Source organism: Phoenix dactylifera, unplaced genomic scaffold, assembly GCF_009389715.1.
Source record: "Phoenix dactylifera cultivar Barhee BC4 unplaced genomic scaffold, palm_55x_up_171113_PBpolish2nd_filt_p 001372F, whole genome shotgun sequence".
NCBI classification, from domain to species: Eukaryota; Viridiplantae; Streptophyta; class Magnoliopsida; order Arecales; family Arecaceae; genus Phoenix; species Phoenix dactylifera.
In genome coordinates this window covers 13,781-38,337 of record NW_024068696.1, presented here as the reverse complement: position 1 = coordinate 38,337, position 24,557 = coordinate 13,781, and the positions used below count along the sequence as shown (strand labels likewise).

Sequence of the window (24,557 nt, the reverse complement as noted above, 5' to 3'; positions counted from 1 at the left end):
TTGAAAGTTGAAACCAATCCAGCAAACATGATCAAATTAATAATCAGCTATCATCATACATTTGAATGAATAAAAAATTTAGGTTTTGAGAGTAGTTTACATTTGAGTATTGATGAAAACAAAAATGCCGAAATAATGTATTTATATCTTGACCACCATCCACCTCCAGAAAAGATCACAAAAAATACAGCCGTGCTATGGTTTTTTTCGCAATGGTTGTAAGACATAATTAATAAACAATCTTCAGGCATCAGTACATGCAAGCATTCAAATCATGGATGCTCTAGGAAGCCCGTTAGGAATTGTCCATGACCTCAATAAAAGGCTAACTCTCTTTGGAATTGGTCCATGGTGGCTGCATCATGAAGAACTACCATGGAATTTCTTGCAGTCGTCAAGAAAACTATAACATGTGAAGACCCAATACAGGTGGATCAGAGACTTAGATTTGTGGCTTAGAGTTGCTTCCAAAAGCCAGCTCAAATATTTGGTTATAATCATCTACGAAGTGAACTTCAAGGCCTTCCTTCACATTGGCAGCAAGCTCATCAAAATCTCTTCTGTTAGCTGATGGGAATATGATAGTCTTCACCTCACTTCTTCTTGCAGCAATTATCTTCTCCTTTACCTGTTTGGTAGGAATGAAACTTTTAAAAACTAACAGAAAAAAACAAAGTCACAGAGCAGTAATAATACTAAATAATGGTGATTTCTGGTGTTATTTTTCAAAATAAGACTTCAGAATGATTTTTATCAAATATAGGAAGTTTGCAAATTTAGTAAAAATGTCAAGCTTTGCAGTTTCCAACTCAAAAATTCAGGCTATGACCACATGCATATAAACTCCTAGATTCAGGTATTTCTACAATGGATGGTAAATCATATAGCATATAAAGATCAAATGGACAAATATGATGAATTGAAAGACAGAGAGTATGTCGCACATCCCGTGGTTGGAAACCAAAACAAGAATAAGAAACATTAAGTCTTAAAACAATCATGAAAACAAAAAACTATGAACTTTCGATTATTATGGTCGGTCACAATGATGAATAAAGATTATGTCACAGAGATAACATACCCCACCAATTGGGAGAATCCGTCCTGTCAATGTTACTTCACCAGTCATTGCAAGTTCTTTTTTAACATGCTTTTTCATGGCAAGAGACAACATTGAGGTTATCATGGTGCACCCTGCACTTGGTCCATCCTTGGGGGTAGCACCAGCCGGCACATGCAAATGGAGCTTGGAGTCTGCAAAAAATGGATTGTCTGGTTCTTTCTGAAGCAATATTGCTCTGGCTACGGTATGAGCTATTTGCGCACTCTCCTTCATGACGTCTCCGAGCTGACCCGTCAATAGAAGTGCACCTTTCCCTTCTCCTTGCTCCACTAGGGCGGTCTCAACATACAATGTTGAACCACCCATTGCAGTCCAAGCAAGACCCATGACAACTCCTACTGGAGTCTGATCATATATACGTTCGGCATGGAATACTGGTTTGCCCACAAAATCAGCCAGGTTTGAGACATCAACTATGACCTTTTCAATCACATTATCAACTTTCACATCCTTTACATCACTTGTTTTTATATTGACCTGTAAATAGAGAAATCAATCAATTAATACATGACACAATGAATATACGGTGCATAAATATGCATATGTTAACATATATGCATACTACATTAAAGTAATTTCTATCGTCTGACTGATCCTTCCACTAATGTGAAAAAAAAAGTTTACACATAGGACTTGTAAGAAAAATCACTAGTAGGTGTCAATGTTAAACCAATTCTTACACTACAATAAAATGCATGTTTTAGTCACTTAGCTTCTCAGAATACCTTTGAATCAACGGGTTGGTCTGTTGTTGCAATACCGTCTGATGATAAGAGAGTTGGCTGCACTTTGTCAGCCTCCAACTGTTCAACAAGATGCTCATGAGAAGTTGCTTCTGATTCTTCTGTGGCAGTTCCATTAGGCTGTTCATGTAACGAGACTTCAATTGCTTGTTCAGATTCTGTTAAGGTAGTTGTTGTAGCCCTTTCGTGTGAGTTCCCATCCTCCAGTTTCTTCCCCCCTGGACCATCATCTGCAATTTGAGTAGGCTCTTCAGTAGATTTCTCTCTAAGCTGTTTGGCTCCTTGCTGAAGGCTGACTTTTAGAGATTGCTCATTTGTCACCCCTTGACGGACAAGTTGCAGAGCTATCTATATTAAAGCATAAGAATAAAATCGGTCATGAATAGGAAAAATATTCAAGGTTTTCTGAAATCAAAATATTTATTTCATTGATAGGAAAAGATGCAAATTTAAATATCTAATATACATCAATGGTCATAAAAATGCAAATGAAGGGAATGACTGAGAATTCATAGATGATAGTAATAGAAATGCATGTATGCTTATGAAACTAGTGCTTCTGCATATTTAATGGCCAGAAAACATTCAGATTAATCACTGCTAAAAGGGGAGACTTTCACAGAAAAGCTTTTGATTACAGAAATATTGACTTCCAACATCTCTCAAAGGGGTGTAAAGCCTATGACAAAATAAACTTCAATTAAGTACAACTACACCAGAAGATGCATTAATTGAAGCAATAATTTGTAAAGGAAAACATTTGTTTAATAGAAAAACATAAACAATTTGGAAAGCTACAAGTGAAAAACCACCAATTCAAATATCCTGTTAAAATAAAAATTTCAGAAAGCCAAAACTAGCAGGTCAATAATTTAACATTTCTAATTGTTTCTTTAATCCTTCCCATAATTCTCCAACTAGCACATCCGACAAGTATACCTATTTGTGAGATGACCCAAATACCCAAATGTCTTGCATAAGCAATATGCAAACTAGTTACAAAAAATCGAGGCAATTGGGTTTTTCATTGATAGGGACAACCAGCTAGACACTTTGGTCAAAACATCATAACTAGCTTGTTATGTTCATGCACGCATTCAAACCAGAACTAAATCAAAATATCACCTAGTAACAAGCATCTTGTGTTCTCATGATGCATTTCAGATTGTATACGGTGCCGTTTGAAGTTCAAAGTCATTACTAATTTTTCTGAAGAAAGCATACCGATAACATTGTGGCTCGTCATCAGAGGCAACCCAATGCTCAACAGTTATGGTTGGGATTTGCTAGCAAAACAATTACTTTGAAAATAAATAATAAAATTACGAATATTTAGATTTAAAAACTGATACTTCTTTTCTGAAGTTCTAACAACTGTGTCACAAACCTTGCGGTATATCTTCTCAATTTGCTTTTGAAGATTCCGAACACCTGCCTCTCGGCAATAATTTTCTATCAGAGCAAGAAGAGCTGCATCAGTCACTTCAACCTGGATACATTGATCAGAAATGTTAACAGAATATAAACCAATATAGCATAGATCATGTATACATGGTTAAATATGTCTGTAAAACATTCTATCAGTAGCACGAGACACTCAGCCACCACTAATCCATGTTCACTATTACTAAATATATGTTCTAACTAATGATCCAATTACATCAGGTTAATCCTAGAAAAGCACATTCATGCTGAATGATTCAGACACTAATCTTCCTTACAGTGAAGCAATGTTCAGTCGCCTTTCTAATATAATATATAAAGACAAATGGTGAGATAAGGCGACGGCTTGAGCTTTCCACCATGATCTCCAGATGGCAAAAGCTAACGATTTAATATTGAATCACAGTTATAACTTTTAATTTTCGTAAAGGTACTCTAGTTCATGAATAACAATCTTTTGAGTGGCCTGTGAAGTGTGTCATTCGACACAACCAAGTTAGAACATTGGCCATATCAAGTGCTACCAACCAACTGGACCAACTCCTTGTAGCATCTTCTGAAATTAATTTTCCTAAGACCAGGTACCTGCTTAACCCCAAGACAAAAAACTATGAATAGAATAATTTTTGCATGGGAGCTATAGACTACTTTTTATGTTTTTATTCTCGAGTTATTTTTATTAATCAGCTAATGATCCTTAAAAGTTTACGGATTAATAATTTGAAATCCTAAATATGTAGAAAATAATTGGTATTTAAAGAATTTCTCAAGTGAATAATTCCCTTGGACAAGATTTCTACCATAACCAAATCATCTTCTCCCATCTAAATGGGGTCAGCATGTACAAAGCTAAAAATCCACCAAATCAAATACTAAGATGAAAATACAACAGGGCACAAATTCATGTAATCAGGAATTCTACAATATTTTTCAGCTCATGATAATTCAAAGGCACTGATATGCTCGTAGTGTTTATCTGTCTCATATTGTAATTGATCTGTCAAACTGCTATAATTCTCTAACCATGTAGCAGATAACATCTCAGGAGATTTACTAATCTAGAATATTTTATTTAAAAATATATTTCGATAAATCGTGATGAAATCCTGATCCCTAGTATCTATTGCAATGATCAGAATCCATTTATGAGTTGAAAAAAATATTGCTTATGCAGATGATGTGTCTCGAAGAGAGTAAATTATATGACCAGAAACAAAAGAAGAATGAGAATGTTCTCTTTCTTTTAAAGGTTTTCTTCTTTCCCCTCAGAAGGAAGAGAAGGGGGGGGGGGGGAGGGGGTGTTTGGGGTGGGGGTTAGTGGGAGCTGGAGGGCACCACTCCTAGGCTATGGAATCATTCATTTAGAATCATTGTTATGACTTCAGAACCATTGAAAGCTTGAACAGGTCCATTCAGTAGCTAACAGGTTGGAAAAAGAAAATTGAGTATATCAAATCAAGTAATGCAATGCTATGACAGTAACACAAACATATCAAAACCTTGCAGCATTATCAATAGAATGATAAACTTTCTTTGTTCCATCAAATATTTTGCACCAGCAAAATTGAAAGCCTTGATCCTACCATGAAGAATGTAGCTCTACTCTCTCTGACAATGATCTTCCAATACACAGACACTCACAAACACTTGTCTACAGGAACATGCGATGCATGCCCAGTATAAAAATAATAAAAAAAGAAAGAAATGTGTTGAATGATAATATAAATTCTATTTATCAATTTAAAATAGAAAAAATCAGTAAAATCTAAAATCCAAACAGTCATGAGAAATAAAAACTTTCCTAACTATACCTTCCATATTCTCATGCAATTCTCTTTCTATGCTCTGATGAGAGATATAATGAGATATTTCATATGTGAAACATAAGACCATAAGATCTAGGAAAGAGATGGAGAGGTCAAAGTATCTATCATTTTCTCTTTATTCATGAAAATTAAGTGAAAAGGGTGTTCTAATAGAAAAGGTTTCTTAAGAATAGAGAAGGAGAGATTGGACTGGTGAAGATGATTGGAGGGGGGCAGGGGGAGAGGAGGGGGGCAGGAGGACAGGAGGGCGGAGGGGAGGGGTAGAGAGAGAAGTCCTTGATACGAAAACCGAAATCAGACTGACTAACCATTTTAGAACAAGCATTTTGTTTTTCTAGTCTTTTGACAGCTCTGCTCCTCCTTCATATATGGAGAAGATCGGAACAAGTTCAGTCTCTAATCTTATTTTGACTGTAATGGAATGTGAGATGGAAAACATATTATGATTCTTTGGGAGGATGGGATTTTCATGGAATCAAAGAGGCTGCTTGTTCTCATGAATTACAATATTCTACAATTATAAAAGAATGTTTTTGATGAGATTTGGTTAGAAAATCTAATGGCAAACTTGAAAAAAATAGGCATAACCAAAGGCACAGATTTCTCTTTTTATCATGCACACAAAAAACATATATATAATCTGTTTTGAGTGGGATATTTCTTGACATGATATCAAATACAATATGCCAATTTCAGATAAATTGAAAGAAAACGGACCACTTCCAGCAACTTTTCAGGGGGACATATAGTTAACAATACGAGTGCAGTATTAATCATACTTGTTCAGATTTGATACCACAAGCTTCACGAGTAGTCTTTTCCAAATAGTCCCTTGCAATATGCATCTTTTCATCAGTGATATAACCAGCAAGAGCAATGACCTCCATTCTGTCCAAAAGAGGGTTTGGTATCATCTCAACTACGTTTGCTGTGCAAACAAACAGAACCTAAATTAATAAGCAAAATGGTGTCAGAAGATATTCTAATGGAAGAGTAATTCTGTAAATACATTCACAACTAAACTTAGCTAAGATATCTGAATGCAAATAAAATTGCAACATTAGGACATGGAGAGAAGTGACAGAAGATATTCTGGAAATAACTGAAATGACAATTAGATTTTCATGTATGCATGGGTATGCATGTGTGCACGTGCATGTGCCCGTGATACTCCCATGCCAAATGCAACACACATACACCCTTGTGGAAAGCACGTGATGAGACATTGAAGTTGAAACTCAAATAGATCATCAATAGCATAAGCACTTAAAGTAAGTAAATCAAATGATTTTCGATGTTAATTATGTATCAAATTATCACAACATGGATAGTAAATTAGTAATCAAAGTAGCATTTGGCTTGAGTCTAATGTTAGGGTGAAAAATCTCTAACCAATTGAATTTAGATACCCATGCTTTTAGAGGTGATGAACAAATTGCAATTTAAATTTCTGTTCCTGGATGTTGGCAGTAGGGACAACCATATATGTTATGGCTTAGATGTATCATATACATGCTATACAGTAGATCTTATACAAGTCCACTGCCGGAACACATGGATGATTTTATTCACCAGATGGTAGTTCTATTTGACCCACGGTCAGTCTAGTAAATACTAGTGCGCATTGGCATATGGAATGGATTTCTTTAATATTTTAATACATATTCAATATGTGGTCATTACAAATAATGTGTGCAAAGCGCACACTGTGAGTAAAGATGCTACATGGTAGAGCCAAAGTTCTTACTTGACTGCTGAAAAATAATCAGTAATCTAGATGGTATATCTCATTCTGCATTGCAGTAACATATCTTTTCACACTGGTCCAAGCATCAGCACAATACGACATATATATATATATATAAGCACCATAGGGGTACGAAAGATACTTATTGTCTCACCGACTTATAGATCTGTGCCATTTGCAAAAGTTCAAAAGCTTTGAACTTATAAATGCCTTACATGCATAATGTCTATTTCAACTCTCTCTCTCTCTCTCTCTCTCTCTCTTATATTTATGTTTATATTTATATAAACTGATTAGGCTTCTCGCCACAAATTTATGTAGCATAAATTCCATACGAATTGTCAATTATATGTTTCTGCTAGTATAAAATTGTTATTTTAAAAAAAAAGAAAAAAAAAATCTTTTTTCAGATTCTCTCTTATCCAGATCATGCATCCTACCACAATCTGCCCAACTTGTTCACAACCTTCAAACACCACCATGGCACCTCCTACCAACAGTTGCTGTAAGTCACGGCCATTTACTCCCCTCACTCTCTTTGGCTGCTGTTCCACCCCACCCCCTCCTATCCCCACGAAAGCTCTCCAGCTAAAAGGTGGAGGGAGGTGGTAGGGAAAAAAGGGTTGGTGGGCTGGATGGCATAGTAGGAGTAACTAAAAGGACTTGTAGTCATTGATGGCAGTCATGGGTAGGTGGAGACTTAAAACAGACCTAAAATTTTCGGTGTGAGAAGGAACAGGACATCTTTTACAAGAAATTCAAATCCACCAAACTAATCGGATCTCAAAGTATTTCAAGCATCTACTGACCTATGTGATTGAAAATTTAATTCTATTTTAGAAGATAAAAAAATCAAAGACCTTTCCAAAAAGAATTCCTACTTTCCAAAAAAGAAATCCTACTTGCTATTCTGTTAAATTCCACTGATTCATGTCATTGAATTTTTTTCCCTCCCTTATGACTTTCAAGCTATGGAAGACTACACATTAGATGGTACAGTGGCAATGGCATCTAATATTACCTTGCAGATTGTTTTTGAATATAAAAAAAAAAAAGCTCTTTTCCCCTTTGTAAGTCCTTTTTCTAGTGTTACACGTCATAGAAACGCTGAAAGAGCATCATTCAGTATAAGCATCCAAATTACCCAGAATAGAAATTGAGGACAGAATTTGTTTAATTATTATAAATATTTGATCATCATATGAGCTAGCTAATGCTCAGATCTTGTGGGGTAGGTTTCAACACTTCAAAGAACTAATAAATGTTCCAGTAAGAAATAACTGCCTGTTGCAAAAAAAAAAAAAAAGTAAAAATTGGACAATGAATGGTATAGATGCGAAGCGTATTTTACCGATCATGGTGCCAAGCTCAACTTTGTGGTCAACAACCCTATTTTAGAAAATTAAAGTCCTTCTAGCAAAGAAGACTCATACCTTTAAAATGGGAGACATCCTTTGTTCCAATAAGTATGACTCTTCTTAAACAGAACTTTTATCTTCAAACAACAATGGGTTTTTCTTTGGCATCCAGTACAGTTCTTATTTCCAAAAAAAAGTTACATTCCTGACCACACAGGTCAAGAACTCGGGATTATCATTTGTGAAATAGTTTTCACATCTATAAAATCACTGCCTGTTTAATAATATACAGATTCCAATTTCACACTGTTCATTATTTAATATCTCTATGTTATTTAAAATTATATATATTCTGATTCAGAATGTGCATCTTTTCTCTCTGAAAGATTTATTAGTACTTCAAATTGCTGAAAGATAACATGTGAGGTCCAAGACATAACAGCCTGTATGACAACCGATTCTATAAGTTGTGTCATCAATTTTTATTTTGAAAGATCTGTATGAATTCTAGATATCATTCCACTAGGCCCAACTCATATGTAAGTTGGTTTCCATACCATACTACTATTTCATGAATTTGATGAAACTAAGCAGACAGGTAGGTGATTTTTTTTTCCTTTTTTTTTTTGGTGTGTGTGTGTGTGTGTGTGTGTGTGTGTGTGTGTGTGGCGGAGGGGGGGGTCTAGAGCAACTTAAAAATAAAAAGAAAAAAGGGTCTATATTCTGAACCACATAGGTCATGAACACAGAACTATCATCAAGAAGAGCATGGTCCGTTTCTTTCCCATAGCATCATTCTCTACTATTTTCATATGATAGATATAAGTGATCTTTACAAGAAATCTATTAGGTTATACTGAAATGTGATTACAGAAAAAGCACATGTCAAGCATGCTTTCTGTTTAAATAGAATCAGAACACCCATCTTTGCATTCTCATTTGCTCTATAAACAATGTCAAAATTCAAGAAACAAACTGCTTAGTGAACCTGTAAGCTAGAATTTGCATCCGAACAGAACAAGATAAGCATGACAATTGAAAAGGTGAATGTCAAATATGACAACCAAAAATTTGCACTGATAAAGTAATGAGCATGTTCATATTTATCTAAATTAAGAAGCTAGGAAAAAAAGCACTCGTGCATGTTCAGATTGGGATTACATGCCGCTATAAAACATCACTTACAAATGTACTATAGCATAATACAATAAAAATCCTATTGCTAATCAGCCTCGATGATACAATTCAAACATTTGGGGGGTATAAAAATGCCAGAAGACACCAATATTTGGATTAGTAATACAACTATACAAGACTATCACCAGAAGAATAACCATGGAATGCCGTACCGGCCCGTACCGGCCGGTACGGGCCGGTACGTACCGGTCCGGTCCTAGACCGGTACCGGAACGGATAAAAAACCGGTATTTCCCGGTTTTTTATCCGAACCGGCCGGTACGGGTGCGTACCGGCCGGTTCGGGCCCGTACCGGCCAGTTTGGAGCCCGTACCGGCCGGTACGGGCCTCGTACCGGTGCGAACCGGCCGGTTCGCACCGTACGATTTTTTTTTTTTTTTTAGAACCACAGCGCCGCGCGCTGTGGTTTTTGAAACCACCGGTACCGGCCGGTACGGACCGGACCGGACCGGTACCGTACCGGTCCGGCCGGCCACCGGTACGCCGACCGGTACCGGTACGGCGGACCTTGAGAATAACCAACATATCAGACCGCTATTTTATAACCAACATACAATATTTTGTCCATAATACCTCAAAAACTGGAAATGCATAGACTAAAGAGTGTAAGCCTATATGGAGGCTCCCAAGGAAAAAGGTACAAATCTAAATTTTGAACAATGATCTTTTAGAAGTTCTAGATCCCTTTGTAGCCACATAGGACATTACTCAAACTATCTCCATTTACTAAGATTGGACTGCTGGAAAATCTATGCCCAAAATAACAGTGGTTAAAAAACAGTGCTCATCAGGGAGAGTTTGTTCCGTTATGATTTTCAAAAATTATCTCCATCATATTGCTAGCATCTAGTTAGTTTGCTCTAACCTTTTTACTCTTTTGCACAATAACATGCTTTATAGATATATTAAAGATGGATATATATTGACTAGCTAGTTTAAAAAATAATGCCATCATTTTCATGATATATATCTCTTGTGACTCCCATCCATTTCATTGTCCAATGTGAGCAATTTTATGTAAACATTTATGCGGATCGGACATGGGCCGTAGTGTTCAAGCACATGTTCATGAGATGCATAATTATATTTGTCCCTTCAACCATGTAAGATTTGCCAAAGTCTTGCTTCAAATAAATCACATGCTCATGTAACAAGCTTCTGCACTCCACTCACAGGTATTAGATTGATATGAAATATATAATCAACATACCATCAATACTTGGACCCGATAAACATGAAAATTTAAAATAGTGAAGTCCAAGAATTCTTCACAGCAGCAGTGGCTCACCTTGGATAAGTCAATAGGAACATCAAGAAAATGGTCAAGAAAGTTCGCGTTTTGCTCGGGGTCTAGAAGCTCTAACAAAGCACTTGCTGGATCACCAGCATGTCCCTTCCCCAACTGTCACATGATAAATCACCAGAAAAGTTGGAAACATCAAATGTCATCACAATTCACAAGATCATGAGGAAGCTTAATCCCGTAAACTCGAACTAGTGCAAAAATTGATGCATCAAAATCATCACTAAATTACAACAGGTTATGTAAAGCATATTAATACCTTGTCAATCTCATCTATGAGAACTAGAGGATTAGCTGTTCCCACATTTTTCAGGCATTGCACCATCTTTCCTGGCATTGCACCAACATAGGTGCGCCTATGACCCTGGATAAAGGTTATAATGATCACAAATGAGTTTCAGATAGGCAAAACCCCACACTGTTTATAAGCTAAAGCATCAATATTGATTCCGAGATGTAGACATCAAAATGACTTAGTCGCTGTACCTTAATTTCAGCTACATCAGCCAAGCCTCCTACAGAAAATCTATAAAACCTTCTATTCAATGCTCGTGCCATTGAATGACCAACGCTGGTTTTACCAACTCCAGGAGGCCCAGAGAGACATATAATTTTGCCTGCAAACAGAAAATAATGATCTTGTTAAGATATGTTGTGTATGAATAGTAGAATTAGAAAACAAACATCAGCCAACTGAATACCATTGATTAGTCCTAATACGTTATCAGTCAAGCACACAAGGCATGTACAGCTAAATTTTATCTCTTAGTGTGTGCCGTAAGATGAATTCTTGCACAGGGCAGAGAAGGGAAAAAAGAACACTAACCACATGCAACCAGGTATAATGTTAAGGACAAAATGTGGACATGTGGTTTGCCTAGATTTGCTTGTTTTCCAATTGAACTGAATTATATTGAACCTTCACTATAGAAGTTAAGTATTTATTCAAGTCACCATTCTCATGGGGATAAAACATGGCAACCTTATAAGCCCCAGCATTCTGACATAATAACACATTTTCTTTCAAAAGAAGTGCATAAAACAATTACTTCATGAAACATCAGGACCAATATTAAAAGCCCAGGTGAGAAGATATAGTTGAAAATCGTAATATAAAGGTTAAATCCATATCCATCATCTTGATCAAAAAGTTTTAGCAAGTGTATCCATGACCAAGTATTATCAAAAAATTGATAACCAGGTGTCATCCAGCTGCTGGGGTTTGATGCAGAAACACCAGTCATAGCAAAAACGTTGGGAAAAAAACCACAGCAATCAATTAGGAGATGACAATAATTTAGGAAACAAAAAGGTAAAGAATAAATGTGGTAACCAAAAGAAAGCTAGTACACATAAAGCTGTAAACCAACCTTGCGAGGTCCCCCTTAATTTTCCAACAGCTATAAATTCTAATATTCTCTCTTTAACATCAGATAAACCATAATGATCTTCATCTAAAATTTTTTGTGCATGTTGGATGTCGAAGTTTTCATCACTGCAGTGATTGAAAACCATGAAGATTAAGCTCAATTCATTAGCAGTCTAATGAATTTCTCTAAAATGATTCAAATCGGATGTTTAAATACAGTACCTGTAGTTTCCCCAAGGTAATGCAGTAAGCCAATCAAGATAATTACGAGTCACATTGAACTCGCTAGAACTAGCTTCCAGCAGCTGAAGCTTGTTAAGCTCTTCTTCTATTACTTGCAAGACATGAGGAGGACACTGCTTGTTTTTTGGTTCAAGTCTTTCCCTGAACTTTGCTGCAGCAAAGAAAAAGAATACAAAATCACCTTGTCTTAAATACTTATATAAACATAAATATCCTCCATATATTCAATGAGATATCCCGCTAAAGAAAAGTACATCCAGAACTAACCAGTCAATGCTGATTTGTCATCTGTCTCCAAACCCAGCTCCTGGATCAAAGTAAAAAAGTGAATTCTTCATGTCTAAAGTTCTGATGAAGGTCAATGAAATCAACTTAACAAGCAATGAAAAAAGTATCAAAGTTCCCACTTCCCAGTGATATAACATGATGATAATACTCCAGTTATTGTTAAAGTAATGAAGGGGGGATAGAAGTTTAGGCCTTGTCTATCTTGGACAAGATTAAAGACACAAGTTCATTTTTGTTATATTCACCATCATTTTCTTTTATTTATCCAAAAACAGAACTAATAAGAATAAAAAAAATACCTTTTTAATTGCTTTAAGTTGCTCGTTCAACAAATAACGTCGCTGGTCTCCACTTATTTTCTCCTCAATTGCTTTTGCTATTGACTCCTGAAACAAAATTTAGTAAAGATAACACAAAAGTCCTAGTTAGTACTCAAATATAGAGAATACATAAATGGGAATGAAATAATAGAAAATATATGGCTAAATTACCTGTATCTTACTGATCTCCATCTCTTTCTTTACTAATTCTAGAGTTAGTTTTAACCGCTCATAGACCTGGCAGGCAAATTATACGAAGTTAACATTTTATCGAAAAAATAAACAGTCAACCATGATGATGGCAGAGATCAATAGTAAATTGCATGCATCCACCCACCAACAAAAGAAAATATGAAGCCTATAATTGAATTCTGTATGGAATTAGGTCTTTAAGGTGCAGAATCAAAATTATTCACCAGACAACCTGAAGCTTAGATGGACCATGCTAATACTTGCAACATTATGGGTTATACAGATGGCCACTGGTACACCTTAAGGCAGTCAAAAACCAGCCTGATTAGCCATTCCTTTATATTTCTGCAAGCATAGCGGTTCAAAATCCTGATCTGTGGTTCTGACACGCAATGCATTTCAATTCTTAAGATGATAATGGAAAACATTGTGACATGCTAAGCTATATCATTCTTTACTAATTTTGGAACAGCTCATTCATGCCACTGCAACTTAAGGTGAATATGCCAAGTTGCATAAGACATGATTGATATTTTATATTCATAATGTTAATGAAAAACAGTGTGATATGATTTAACATTAATTTTCAAATTGGAAGGGAACATGACATAGATTAACACCCAACTGTTAGCACACATGCAACCCAATTGTCCAAACACAAACACACAAAGATAGAGGGGGAGAGTGCGAGGGAGCAAGAGTGAGAGAGAAGGCAAGTCATTTTTTTAATAAGTAAAACTGAACAACATAAGAATTAAAAAAATCTTTGCAGCTTGACTGAAAATGTTTGGATCAAAAGCATGCATGCTTCTTACATCGAGTTCTTCAAGCACTTGTTGGCAAAGCAACTTGTTGGCCCCGGAGATAGCAGCCCCAAAATCTGCTAGTCTTGGATAATTGAAATCGCCAATATGCTGAAATTCACGAAAAAAAGGAACAATTTTATAACACAGTTTTCATCATTTAATCATGTTATTCTACAAGCATAACATGATATCTATTAAAGGAACTACTTATACAAATGCCTAACTTGAAGCTTCCAAAGAAAACCTCCAGGAGAAAAGCAGAAAAAATGATTCAATAGAAAACATGACAAGAAGGGCAGTACAAACCAAAACCTATTCATAAGCCGGACTTCAAAAATGAAAATAAGTTTCCATATATTTGTGCACTTTTAATTAGATTAAATTTGGCAAAATTAGTCCTTTGACCTTTTTAAATTTGAAAAGAGACAATATGCAGGGTTATAAAAGGAGGCCAAATTAAATTGAGCTAGTTAACAACTTCAACTAGTACAATCTTGCAACTAGGACATCAGAAGATGCTGTAAGTTGTAACTCTCAAAACAATTCTCTATTCAACAGAGGAATTACAGACAAACTTAAGCAATTTAGATATAAAGTAAACAGGAAGAAGGTGTTAACTCTCAAAGCCTTTTTTCCTCAAAGGATGGGATACAGACAAAATTAATTTAGATACAAAGTAACTAAGAAGTAGTCAACCCTCAAAACCTTTTTTTTCTTTCAAGTGAGAAGTTTTCAATTCTCAAAAAACTTTTTTAAAAAAAAAACAAACTTAAGAAATAGACAAAGTAACCTGTGTATATGTTTGAACATGATCTTTCCAAAGGGAATTTGTCTTCAGAATGTCTCTTAATGTTGCTATGACTTCAAATGAGGTTGCTTTTATAACATCGTCATCCTTATTGTAAGGCTTTTCCTGCAAAAAATAATAGCTATTGTTATTGAGCCAAAAATTCAAGCAAACTTTCTAGAAAAATATGAATTGTACTCTTAACAAATAATAAGTCCACCATAAACAATGACAGGCAACATTGATCACATACTCAGGTTAGTAAATTAATACAGCACATATAACTTCAACAAACGTTTCTTCGGATACTTCAACCTCCATCTAAATAGGGCTGTCAAACAAGCAAGCTGTTCCTAAGCAGCTTGTATTTAGCCAGCTTTTGGCTCACTCCATTAGTAAATGAGCGAGCTAGGGCTAGGACCTGGCTTGCTTGAGCTCCACGCGATTAAACTCGATACAGGAATACATAGATAATTAATACACATTACATGTTATCTTAGTTACTATTTAGAAACATATATTTATATTATAATTACTAGAGGCTAATATAGTTTGCATAAAACAATGTATTTCAACTATAACCTTGAGATATAACAGTAGTAAGTTTAAAGTGAGTGCGAGTGTGTGTTGCACACTTGAGAGATCTTAGGCTCTCACTGCACCTCTTAAACAAGTTATTTGTGAGCAACTTGAAATTAAATAAGCCAAGAATGAGCTAGGCCCTGCTCACACAAGCTTAGCTCATTTACACATCTGCATCTAAACCATCGGCCATATCGCATCTAATTCCTGGCAATATATAAGTTCAAAAGAGAGAGGTTTATAGTTATATTGTCCTTGATCATCAGTAAAGTGAAGTGCATCCTAAGAAAACATTGGTGGTGAAAATTTTGGTGAAAGATATTGTGAAAACATGTTCAGGCATTTGCACTGACAACATTTTCCATGAATGCCAGGGCATGTGACTGTGTGACAACAGTGGAAGCAAGTCAGAAAAGATAACTCAGTCATGACTCCAGCAAAAAGCAAATTGTCTTTTGCCTTTGCTTTGATACAAAAAAATGCTTGTAAACCTCTGTGGAAGTTCAGCACATACAGCAATTGCAGCAATGCAGGAAATTTGCAGTTTATGAAAGACACAGTTACCTCCTTTCTATTGCTTCCAATTTCTAAACACAGTAGTGGACTAGCAGTATTGGTCCTTCAATGAAAAGGCATGGAATATTGGTTACACTGGGTGGTACATGGTAATCAAAATCAGCTAGAACAGTAATCAAAAGTCAGCCCCACAAGACACTAAGGTAGAACCAAATATGATGACTCAGCTTGTGAGTTAAGAGTAATAGTACATTGACATCCATCAACCATAAATAGGGCTGGAAAGACGAAAGATGAGTAAGAGTAATAACATGCCTTCAGATGATCAACTTTTACAGTTAAAGGATCCTCGTCAACCTGCAATATTAGAAGTTTCATTGAATATCAGGAATGTAGGTATTACTGAAAAAAATAAAATAATAAGTGTAATTCGTCACTATTAAACCCAACCTACCATCTCAGTTATCCGCAGACGCCGGTGACCAACGAGCACTACTTGATCCCCTTGGATGCTGGTTATCTACATTGACAACAGCAAGATAGCTAGAGTATCAGCAATGGATTCTATGCCTTTTAATATATTCTTAATTTATATACTAAATGTCATTAATTCCCAAACCCTTGGCAGAAAAGATGATACCTGAGCCAAAGTACCAACTTCATGAAGACGCTTGAATAAATCTTTTCCTTTAAGGTCATTAATGCTTTTCGCTGAATCTGACCCAGATACAATACTAGGATCAGTCTCTGGGTCATCCTTAAGAAGAAAGGCACCTACATATGCCACTGACCTTTTACGATTTTCCACTAAAGCTTCTAACAATTTGGAATCCTGCAGGAAAACTTAAAACTTAATAAACATTAAACCAAAAAAAAAAAAACTTATGCCGCGAAGTTTTAACCACTCGAAAGAGACCTGTCTTTGTTCAGTAACTAACAGCAGCATAGCAAAACATATCAAATCATTTAGAAAATTAAGATTTAGAAAATATTGAACATTCCAGTATATATGGTACGACCAAGGTCAGCATTGAGTTACTTATTTGCAAGAAAAGTAAACCAATGAAGCTCTTTTTTTCGTTGAAGAAAATTTCAACTCCCATGGTAGTATTATATTACATGTATACAAATTATCATCGTTGGACCTGCAAGGTAAGTGAAAAAAGGGACCTAAAAATCACTATCAAAATTGTTGAATTCAGTGAGTATAACTCCGATGCACAAACTGGATCCAACAATTGGCAAATCAGAAAACTTCGAAAGGATATTTATCTGAAAATCCAGAATGTCAACTATGAAAACAGACAGATCTTCCAGGACTAAAAGATGTCCAGAAGGGAACAGCAATCCACCAACGTCAAGTTTGAAATGCAGCCGATGAAGTAAGCAAAAACTATGCTCACCTTAGAAAGATTGCTTTCTTGTCATAAAAGCTTACACTTTTTTATTCGCTCAGATTACTTAACTGATACCTGCAAATGCAAGTACCATATGATGCACGCCATGTTGGCTGGGAAGTGGATCTAATGGTCAGTGAACTGCAGTGCCTTGATCCACATATAAAACCAGAGCAGTGCAATTCACTGGTATCGTTAAATCCACTCCATGCCACATGTGTCATGCATCATTTGCACCGACAAACATGGGTTTAGATTAAAGTATCATGTCACACCAGTCCGTCCTACAAACACACGCAGTGATTGATTGCATAGATTAATTTATGTTTTATATGTCCAAAATAACTTGGCATTTATGGAGGGGGAAGAATATGATTGAATTGCCATAAAATGATTGTCATGCTTGCTCGACACTAAGGGCCACTATCATCTTCTACGAAATTCCATGCTGCTCCCTTCCTTTTCTTTCTTTCTCCTCCACCATACCTCATTGAACATTTGCCCATCATCATAGAACCCTACTTCAAGAACAGATTGAAATACCAAAAACAAGTGGACAAGTTCCTTATTTTCAGGTTACAAAGAAAACAAATATTTTCAAGACATTTTCAAACAAATATTCATCACACAATCTCCTATTTCCATGCATCTAAACAACCAGTTTCATAGCACTGAGAAGTGAGAACCAAGGCATTTTTCAATGTTTGGGAGACTATGCTTGCTCGCTGCCATGGCTAATCTTCATTCTTCATACAGATCAGTCAAGATAAAGTTTAGTCAGTACTGTGATGTCATTTTAGTGTCAAGAAGGTAAAATCCTTTTATAACAACTGTCTTTCAGATATCGATCAAATTAAAAGCCAATAGCAAAAGCTCATATTCAAAAGCTCAAGCACTCTGCTATAGTTCTATATGATGATGCTTCCAATGGTGAGAACTAAATCATGTCGAACGGCATCATAATTCAAAATAAATACTTTCTTGTCATTCGAAGCAAATATCCAGATCCAGTCCATTCAGCCGAACTCTCTTTCCAAGCAGTCAGTTGATTTGCACACGCGCACACAGAGAGAGAGAGAGAGAGAGAGAGAGAGAGAGAGAGAGAGAGTATAACCATGCAAGAGAAAACAACCAGGAAATAGAAACGCATCAGTAGAATAACCTGTTTGGTGCTTCTACTGGCACAGTACTAACGGCAGTCTGAATGTTCTGTTGCGACAAAAACAAACGCAGAAGAAATTGAAACAAACCAGGAAACAGATCAGCAAGTTGATGATGAAGACTACTGGATTCTGCCATGAGAACTCTTTTCTTGGCCAAGCCTAATGAAGGTTTGATGATTAATTGTAGGTGCCATGGGAATTAGTCATAGAATGGATTAATTGGTTGGAGTCCCTTGATTCCAATGGAGACTTTGTGCCATCGGTGTTTTGGTTACCATCATCCAGTTCATTTGAGGATTGCGGTTGTGAATCTGGTGGTGCTTCTTAGTAAATGACTGACCCAATAGATTTTACTGAAGAAAGAAGCCTAGAGTCATCAGCAGCAAATGCATCCAGATCATCTGACTCGCTCATTAAATGCTCCTCGAGTGATTGACCTTGTCTCGGGACATGGAAATTTTCTGTTTCAGCTGTATGAGTTAATAAGGTATTAGCAGAGACTCGCCCAGGAAGAAAATTAGGAGCTGGAGTCGCGCAGGTGTCCCAGGGTAGTTGTTGGATTTGTCAAACGCTTATGTCATCGACCCTTCTCAAACTTTGAATGTCTTGATTGCAAAGCTGAGTCATTCTGTTCAGGGTAGAATCTGTTGCAGAGTTGCCATTGTTAAGTGCAAGGTTGTCTGCTACATTGAAGAAAGAAAGAAAGGGAAAAAAAATTCTTAGCTAGAGCTCATGGTAGTAGAATATCACATAATGAAATGAAAGACTAATGAAGAAATGATTTACCCAAGTAGGATGTCATTGGATTCAAAGAACTTGCACCTTGATTCATAGTTGGTAGGCACTCCATGACTTGAAAAGGAAAAGAAAGAAACAATTAGCACCCTCATCTCACTAGATTAACTCCGGGTTAAATTAAGACAAATTACCTGAACTTGGCGAATTCATTTGTATAACTCTGGGTGTTGGTGTCAGCAGTGAAAGTGGATGGTTGGCACCAACTGCTGGATCATGAGATTCAAAGGTCCACATGTGAGTAGGAGCACTCCCTTGATTGTCAATATGATTCAGATGAGGTGGACACCAGTTGCTGGATGGTTGATTTGAAATAGGTGGAAATTTTGGTTGGAGCATGCACATATCTTGCATGTCGCTATTAACGGTTTCAAAAAACTGAGAATCATGGCTTGCAAAAACTTTCTGACTCAACGTAAGTAGCCGATGATCAGAACGTAAAAGCCTTTCATAATGTTTCTCCAAAGTTCCTTCTGCAAACTCAAGATAGTGCCTCCTGAAGGAAATAAAAATAAGAAACAAGCTATGAGAATATTACATGAACTTTACTAAAGAAGATATTATTCTGTTTTTGTTTGTTCTTGATAATTTCAGAAGCTCCTATAGATGTAGTTTAACATGGACTAAACATTGAAGGACTGGAGATCTGAATCGAAGGATTTATCTACTTCATCAATAAAAAAATACATTCCTCTCTCTCTCTCTAAAAAAAAAAGAAGTATATTTCAACAAATATGGAAATATTTGAAGGTGTAAAATCCATTGAAAGGCTTAGCAAAATGACAGAGCTCCAAGAAAGTGACGTAAATGTAATTTTTATGTACCTGTTTGTGGTTGCATTCCCACTGGTAAAATCAGAACAAGCTTCCCAATTAGTATGCTTTCTTGGCTGAGGATTTACCTCTTTAAAGAACATGGGCTGCTGCCTTAACTGCACTAGGTACCAAATATCTTAGTTATCAAACCCAAACAAATATTCCAAATTTTGTTATTAAAAGAATGAAATCATTAAGAAACTTCAAAAAACCATCCAAAGCCAAGAATTAGTTCAAAACATGTCTAAGACAATAAAAGTAGTCTATGGAAAAAGAAAAAGTAGCAAAAGTAATCAATAAAATGAGAATATATGTCTAAGGAAAACATCTAACCTCAACTTCCAGAATGTCTGGTTGATCCCGTATGAATCGTGCTCTGGTTGCTGAGATATCGGTCCATTGGATCTCAATCTTTTTTTTCAATCTTTCTTCTTGTATCTCCCAAACAAGTTTTCGCCTAGCATAGTAAAACTTAGCTACAATATCACCTTCATTTCTTGACTTCCTCTAAAATTATGAAACATAGTTTAAAAAAAAATTGTTAGATGCTAAGAAGAAAAACTAATTAGAGCATTTGGTTTTGAGCATTTGCTTTTTCTAAATTGTTCTATCAAGTCAAGACGTAAGATTACCTCCCAACAGCCGATCTTGAGTTTTGTTGCAGGAAAATTTGAAGCCTTCCATTTCATTAATGTGGGTTGGATGTTATATTCATCATTTCTGGTCTGTTGTTTTTCTATACTAGTACCCGAAGTTGGTCCATTAAGAGGAGTGGTCTTCTTTTGAGATAGCTTCCTATCAATGAGATCCAAGAAAGATGGAGTTATGCGTAAAATCAAACCCAGAGGACTGGGTTCCTCTGTCTTGTCAGTGCATGGACCTATCTGCATAGATTAAAAATAAATAAACCAGTAAGAAAATATCGCCAAATAGAAAAGATAAGATACATTTAGAACTCCATAAAAAATTAGCTTTGTAAAAAATATTAGTTTCTAACAAAAAATAACCATAGGGACATTAGAAGGAAAGCGAACTCGATTTCATGTAGTCAATTGCTTCAGGGTTAATCTAGTTCAAATGCCACTTGCAACTCTTGTAATTCAAGTAATTATCTGTTAAAACATCACTATACCTCCTTCGATCTCAAACTGGAACCTGTTAATGTAACCTCACGATAAACTTCAAACCAAACTACCTAAATATGTGCAAACACACTACTAGATTATACCTTTGTTCTCTTTTTTTTTCTTTCTTTTTTGAGATGAAGGGAGGATTAGCCACCCAAAATTTTATTTAAAAAGATGATAACAGGGTCAGCTTTGATAACAGAGTGAAAAAAAAAGAACTGAACAGGTTCCAATACTGACAGATTAATCATTAGAGAGAAGAGATAATAAAACAAGAGATGCAGCAATGAGGTGAATCTGCCAATAAAAGTTGTTGAAGTCTGTCGACGAAGAACAACCAGGATGCTGAAACCAGTCCATAATAAAGCCAACTCTGAAGGTAAATAAAAACATGAGACATCTTTGGGTAATGGAAGCCAGAAATCCACTTCAATGAAAATTTAGTCTTCTGAAAGTGCAGGTGGAAGCTCTTTTACTTTCAACCATAACTCTCCAAAAGCAGCCACAGTTTTGTAATTACATAGTGATGACCAATCATTAAATAGATGGAGACATCTTGAAGCTATAGCTACCACAGAAGATCGCTTATTAAGAAAAATTCTAGAATTTTGTTCCTTCCAACATGACCAAGCTATGGCCGCAGTCAACATAAGAATGATAGACTAAGTAGGCTTAGAGAAATTTCTATGCCTCCAGTCAAGACAAAGAAATTCAAAAGAGTATTGAGGGAGGAGCACACCTAACAAAGAGCAAACTGTCTTCTAAAACGTTGAAAAGGAGTATTGAGAGAACAAATGATCAACAGTTTCAGGCCCATGATTACTATCAATATTGATCTGTTCCACTCTAAATCAACATAACTAAATTGACTTGCTTTAGCCTAACCAAATTTACTTCCTAATCTCTGTCTTGCTAATGTAGGCAATATAACACTTAAAAAAATTTCATATAGAGATCTAAACACAACTTAGGGACAACACACATTCCCTAAATGAATCTAATTTAAATTATTTACCGTTAGCGCATAAAAACCTCATTGATACAAGGACAACTAGGTACTTGCTAGAGCCATGGAAATACCAAAAGATGGAGGTATTAATTATTTTCACATGATTCACAATTCAATGATGGTAATGGATCTTAACCTTGGCTATAATGAGTTATATTTCATTAAATATACATTTTGCAGTTAAAACAAGTATATTATGATGAAAACATTGGTTATTTTCAAAATAAGGATAGAATATCCAGAGTAGCTAGAATATATCTCCTCATTAGCACATCTGAGAAAGTTCTCACCAGTACATTGCCTTTTTAATGCAAGTTATTTTTTGACTTATACCTATTATTGTTATCTTTGGTAAGTTCTTGATGGCCGGATAAAAAAGAACATTTCTTATACAAGTTTAGAAAAAAGAACTGACCTTCTGCCTCTTGGAATTTGAGTCTGGCTCTTTGGGCCTATCTCGAGGTCTATTCTCTTCCTCAACCATGCGAGGACTCTCAATCCCATCAGAAGCAAGCACCTTATCGAGCCAACTATTAAAGGTCCCCTCTTGCTCAGCCCATTCAACACTTCCTTCTAACCCAACAGCTTCATCCATCATCTCCTACAAAATTAATGAATAATATATTTGGGAGCAAAAACGAATAACATCAGACTATATCCACATTCCAACCTACATAAACCAACAAATCCTAAAGTATTCAATCTAATGTAATGAGATTAAAAAAAACGCAGAGAAAAGAAAAACCTTTATATAAAAAAATTATTTTTTTAAGCACTATTGCCAACAGTACCAATGGTAAAATCCATCACAGTTTTCAATCCGATTAAGGTACATCCCATGCATATGAGATGTTTTAAACAAAAAAAACTACAGATTCCAAGCTATCCACCCAAGAGTTTCAACCACAAGAACAATTTAATGAGATGAAATTAGATTATAAAATAAATAAAAGCAGATACAAGAATAACCTAAGCAAATACTGAAGCTACTCCCGATGACAACAATCCAATCTTCGCATCTAAGTTATCTACAACCCAATCCAGGGTCTAACAAAAACAAACATGAAAAGAATATCTGATGAGATGAGATAAGTTTAGAATTGAAACGACAGGAAACGGGGAGAAAAAAAAACAACCTTCTTTAGGTTAATCAACTCGCTCTCCAAAGGATTGTAAACGAAAAGGAAACAAAGGAAGGAGAGAAGAGCCGAAGGGGAGGAAAAGGAGCTCTGTTTCAAAAAATCTGGGGAGGCCGTTTTATGGAAACAGAGTCCTTTCAAGGGAACGAAACGAAGGAAGCGGGAAGGGGGGTAGTTAGTTAGGCTCGTCGAAGCTCCTAGTTGATTCCCATTGGACGGTGCCACGTGGAGAGCGGCGGCGCCGTGCGGATCCGCTGACGAGGCAGACGGATTACATTGAAGCAGTGCAAAAGCGGCGACATCCTCCGACTTCCATGCAACCAGTTGGAAAGGAAGGACGACATCCGCCGACTTCCATGCGACCAGTTGGACAGGTGGCCTAGTTACGAGGTCTCTCATCGTTTACAGTTGGGATTCCTGGGTTTTGATTTAGGGGTTGCAGGACTTACTTATCAGAGCTGGGATTCCTGGCCTACCATAATCAGAGCAAGTCTAGGGGGACTATGCTTCTTTCGGAACCCTGTTGCTCATGTTTGAAAAACAGAGGAGGCAGCCATGGCCGCTGCTGCGGCCTGTCGCCCTGGCGAGCTGGCACTGACGTCCGGCTTGCCGTTGCGACCCACCATGGCTGCCATGGCCGACGCGGGCGGAGGGGAAAAGGGGAGAGAGGGCAACGGCCGCCGCCAGCTTGCAGCGGTGAGGCACCGTGGCCTCTTCTCCTGGTGGCCGAAATGTGGCCACTGGCCAAGCGCGGCCGTGAGTCTCCAACTGGCCGCACCACCATGCCGAAAAAAAGGGAGAGGGCTTCTTCCTGACGGCCATGAAAAAGGACCATCGTTTATCGGCGGTTCTCCCCTTGATCGCCGGAAAAGCGGTGGTCGGCAGGGAGGGGACAAGGAGGCTGGCTGTTGTCCAAAAGATTTCGGTGGCCACCGCCACCGTTTGGGCGAGAAGGGTCGCCGGTTTTGGCCCCTTCTCCTCCTTTCTATCGGGAGGAAGATCAAGTTTTGGATTCGGGTTTCGGATTTCGGATTTCGGGTTTTGGAATCTGACCCGAAATCCGAATCCGGTTACCGAAAAAAAAAAAGCTGCAACCAATACGCAGCCAACCTAACAAACTGAAGAAATTATATTCTAGGGGGCATGCACCACCTACCATAATCAGAGCTGTCTGTTTATATAGTGATGCATCGAGATGAGTACTTGAAGAACGGAGCCCATAGAAACAAGAGGTTAATTATAATTGCTGGCATGCACGACCACTTGGTG

At 36.8% G+C, this 24,557-nt stretch overlaps 2 protein-coding genes across 5 annotated transcripts; both read right to left on the bottom strand.

Annotated features, from left to right (window-relative positions):
• Positions 1-18,817, bottom strand: LOC120108518 (lon protease homolog, mitochondrial-like). Its single transcript, XM_039122142.1, has 20 exons — positions 18,758-18,817; positions 18,491-18,562; positions 16,484-16,675; positions 16,298-16,363; positions 16,159-16,200; positions 14,749-14,871; positions 13,968-14,066; positions 13,132-13,197; positions 12,940-13,026; positions 12,620-12,659; positions 12,332-12,503; positions 12,111-12,235; positions 11,227-11,357; positions 11,000-11,104; positions 10,726-10,839; positions 5,915-6,082; positions 3,254-3,355; positions 1,849-2,214; positions 1,082-1,600; positions 1-628 (listed from the first exon to the last, which is right to left on the bottom strand). Exons 1-20 carry the CDS (start codon positions 18,815-18,817, stop codon positions 443-445), a joined length of 2,835 nt encoding a protein of 944 aa, XP_038978070.1. The 3' UTR covers positions 1-442.
• Positions 18,562-24,265, bottom strand: LOC120108517. 4 transcript variants are annotated; one of them, XM_039122138.1, is made up of 8 exons: positions 23,286-24,265; positions 22,565-22,750; positions 20,646-20,897; positions 20,347-20,520; positions 20,023-20,129; positions 19,333-19,694; positions 19,190-19,255; positions 18,562-19,086 (listed from the first exon to the last, which is right to left on the bottom strand). In XM_039122138.1, the coding sequence occupies exons 1-8, from the start codon at positions 23,685-23,687 to the stop codon at positions 18,968-18,970; spliced, it is 1,668 nt and encodes a 555-aa protein (XP_038978066.1). In that variant the 5' UTR covers positions 23,688-24,265; the 3' UTR covers positions 18,562-18,967. The 4 variants fall into 4 exon arrangements, with proteins under 4 accessions (XP_038978066.1, XP_038978067.1, XP_038978068.1 ...); XM_039122139.1 differs by having other exon boundaries at positions 18,562-19,083; XM_039122140.1 differs by having other exon boundaries at positions 18,562-19,047.
• Between the last annotated feature and the right edge of the window lie 292 nt (positions 24,266-24,557).

Bases quoted from the DNA above. Each gene is read 5' to 3' on its own strand.
- LOC120108518 (XM_039122142.1), bottom strand. From the start codon at position 18,817: ATGAGCGAGTCAGATGATCTGGATGCATTTGCTGCTGATGACTCTAGG. The intron at 13,198-13,967 runs GTAAGAAGCATG...TTTGCCTGCCAG, and splicing joins AAGTGCTTGAAGAACTCGAT to GTCTATGAGCGGTTAAAACT. The intron at 1,601-1,848 runs GTATTCTGAGAA...CTCTATTTACAG, and splicing joins ACCAACCCGTTGATTCAAAG to GTCAATATAAAAACAAGTGA.
- LOC120108517 (XM_039122138.1), bottom strand. From the start codon at position 23,687: ATGAGAGACCTCGTAACTAGGCCACCTGTCCAACTGGTCGCATGGAAG. The intron at 20,898-22,564 runs GTCAGTTCTTTT...TAATCTATGCAG, and splicing joins CAAATTCCAAGAGGCAGAAG to ATAGGTCCATGCACTGACAA. The intron at 19,256-19,332 runs GTAATTTGTCTT...TTCCTTTTCAAG, and splicing joins AATGAATTCGCCAAGTTCAG to TCATGGAGTGCCTACCAACT.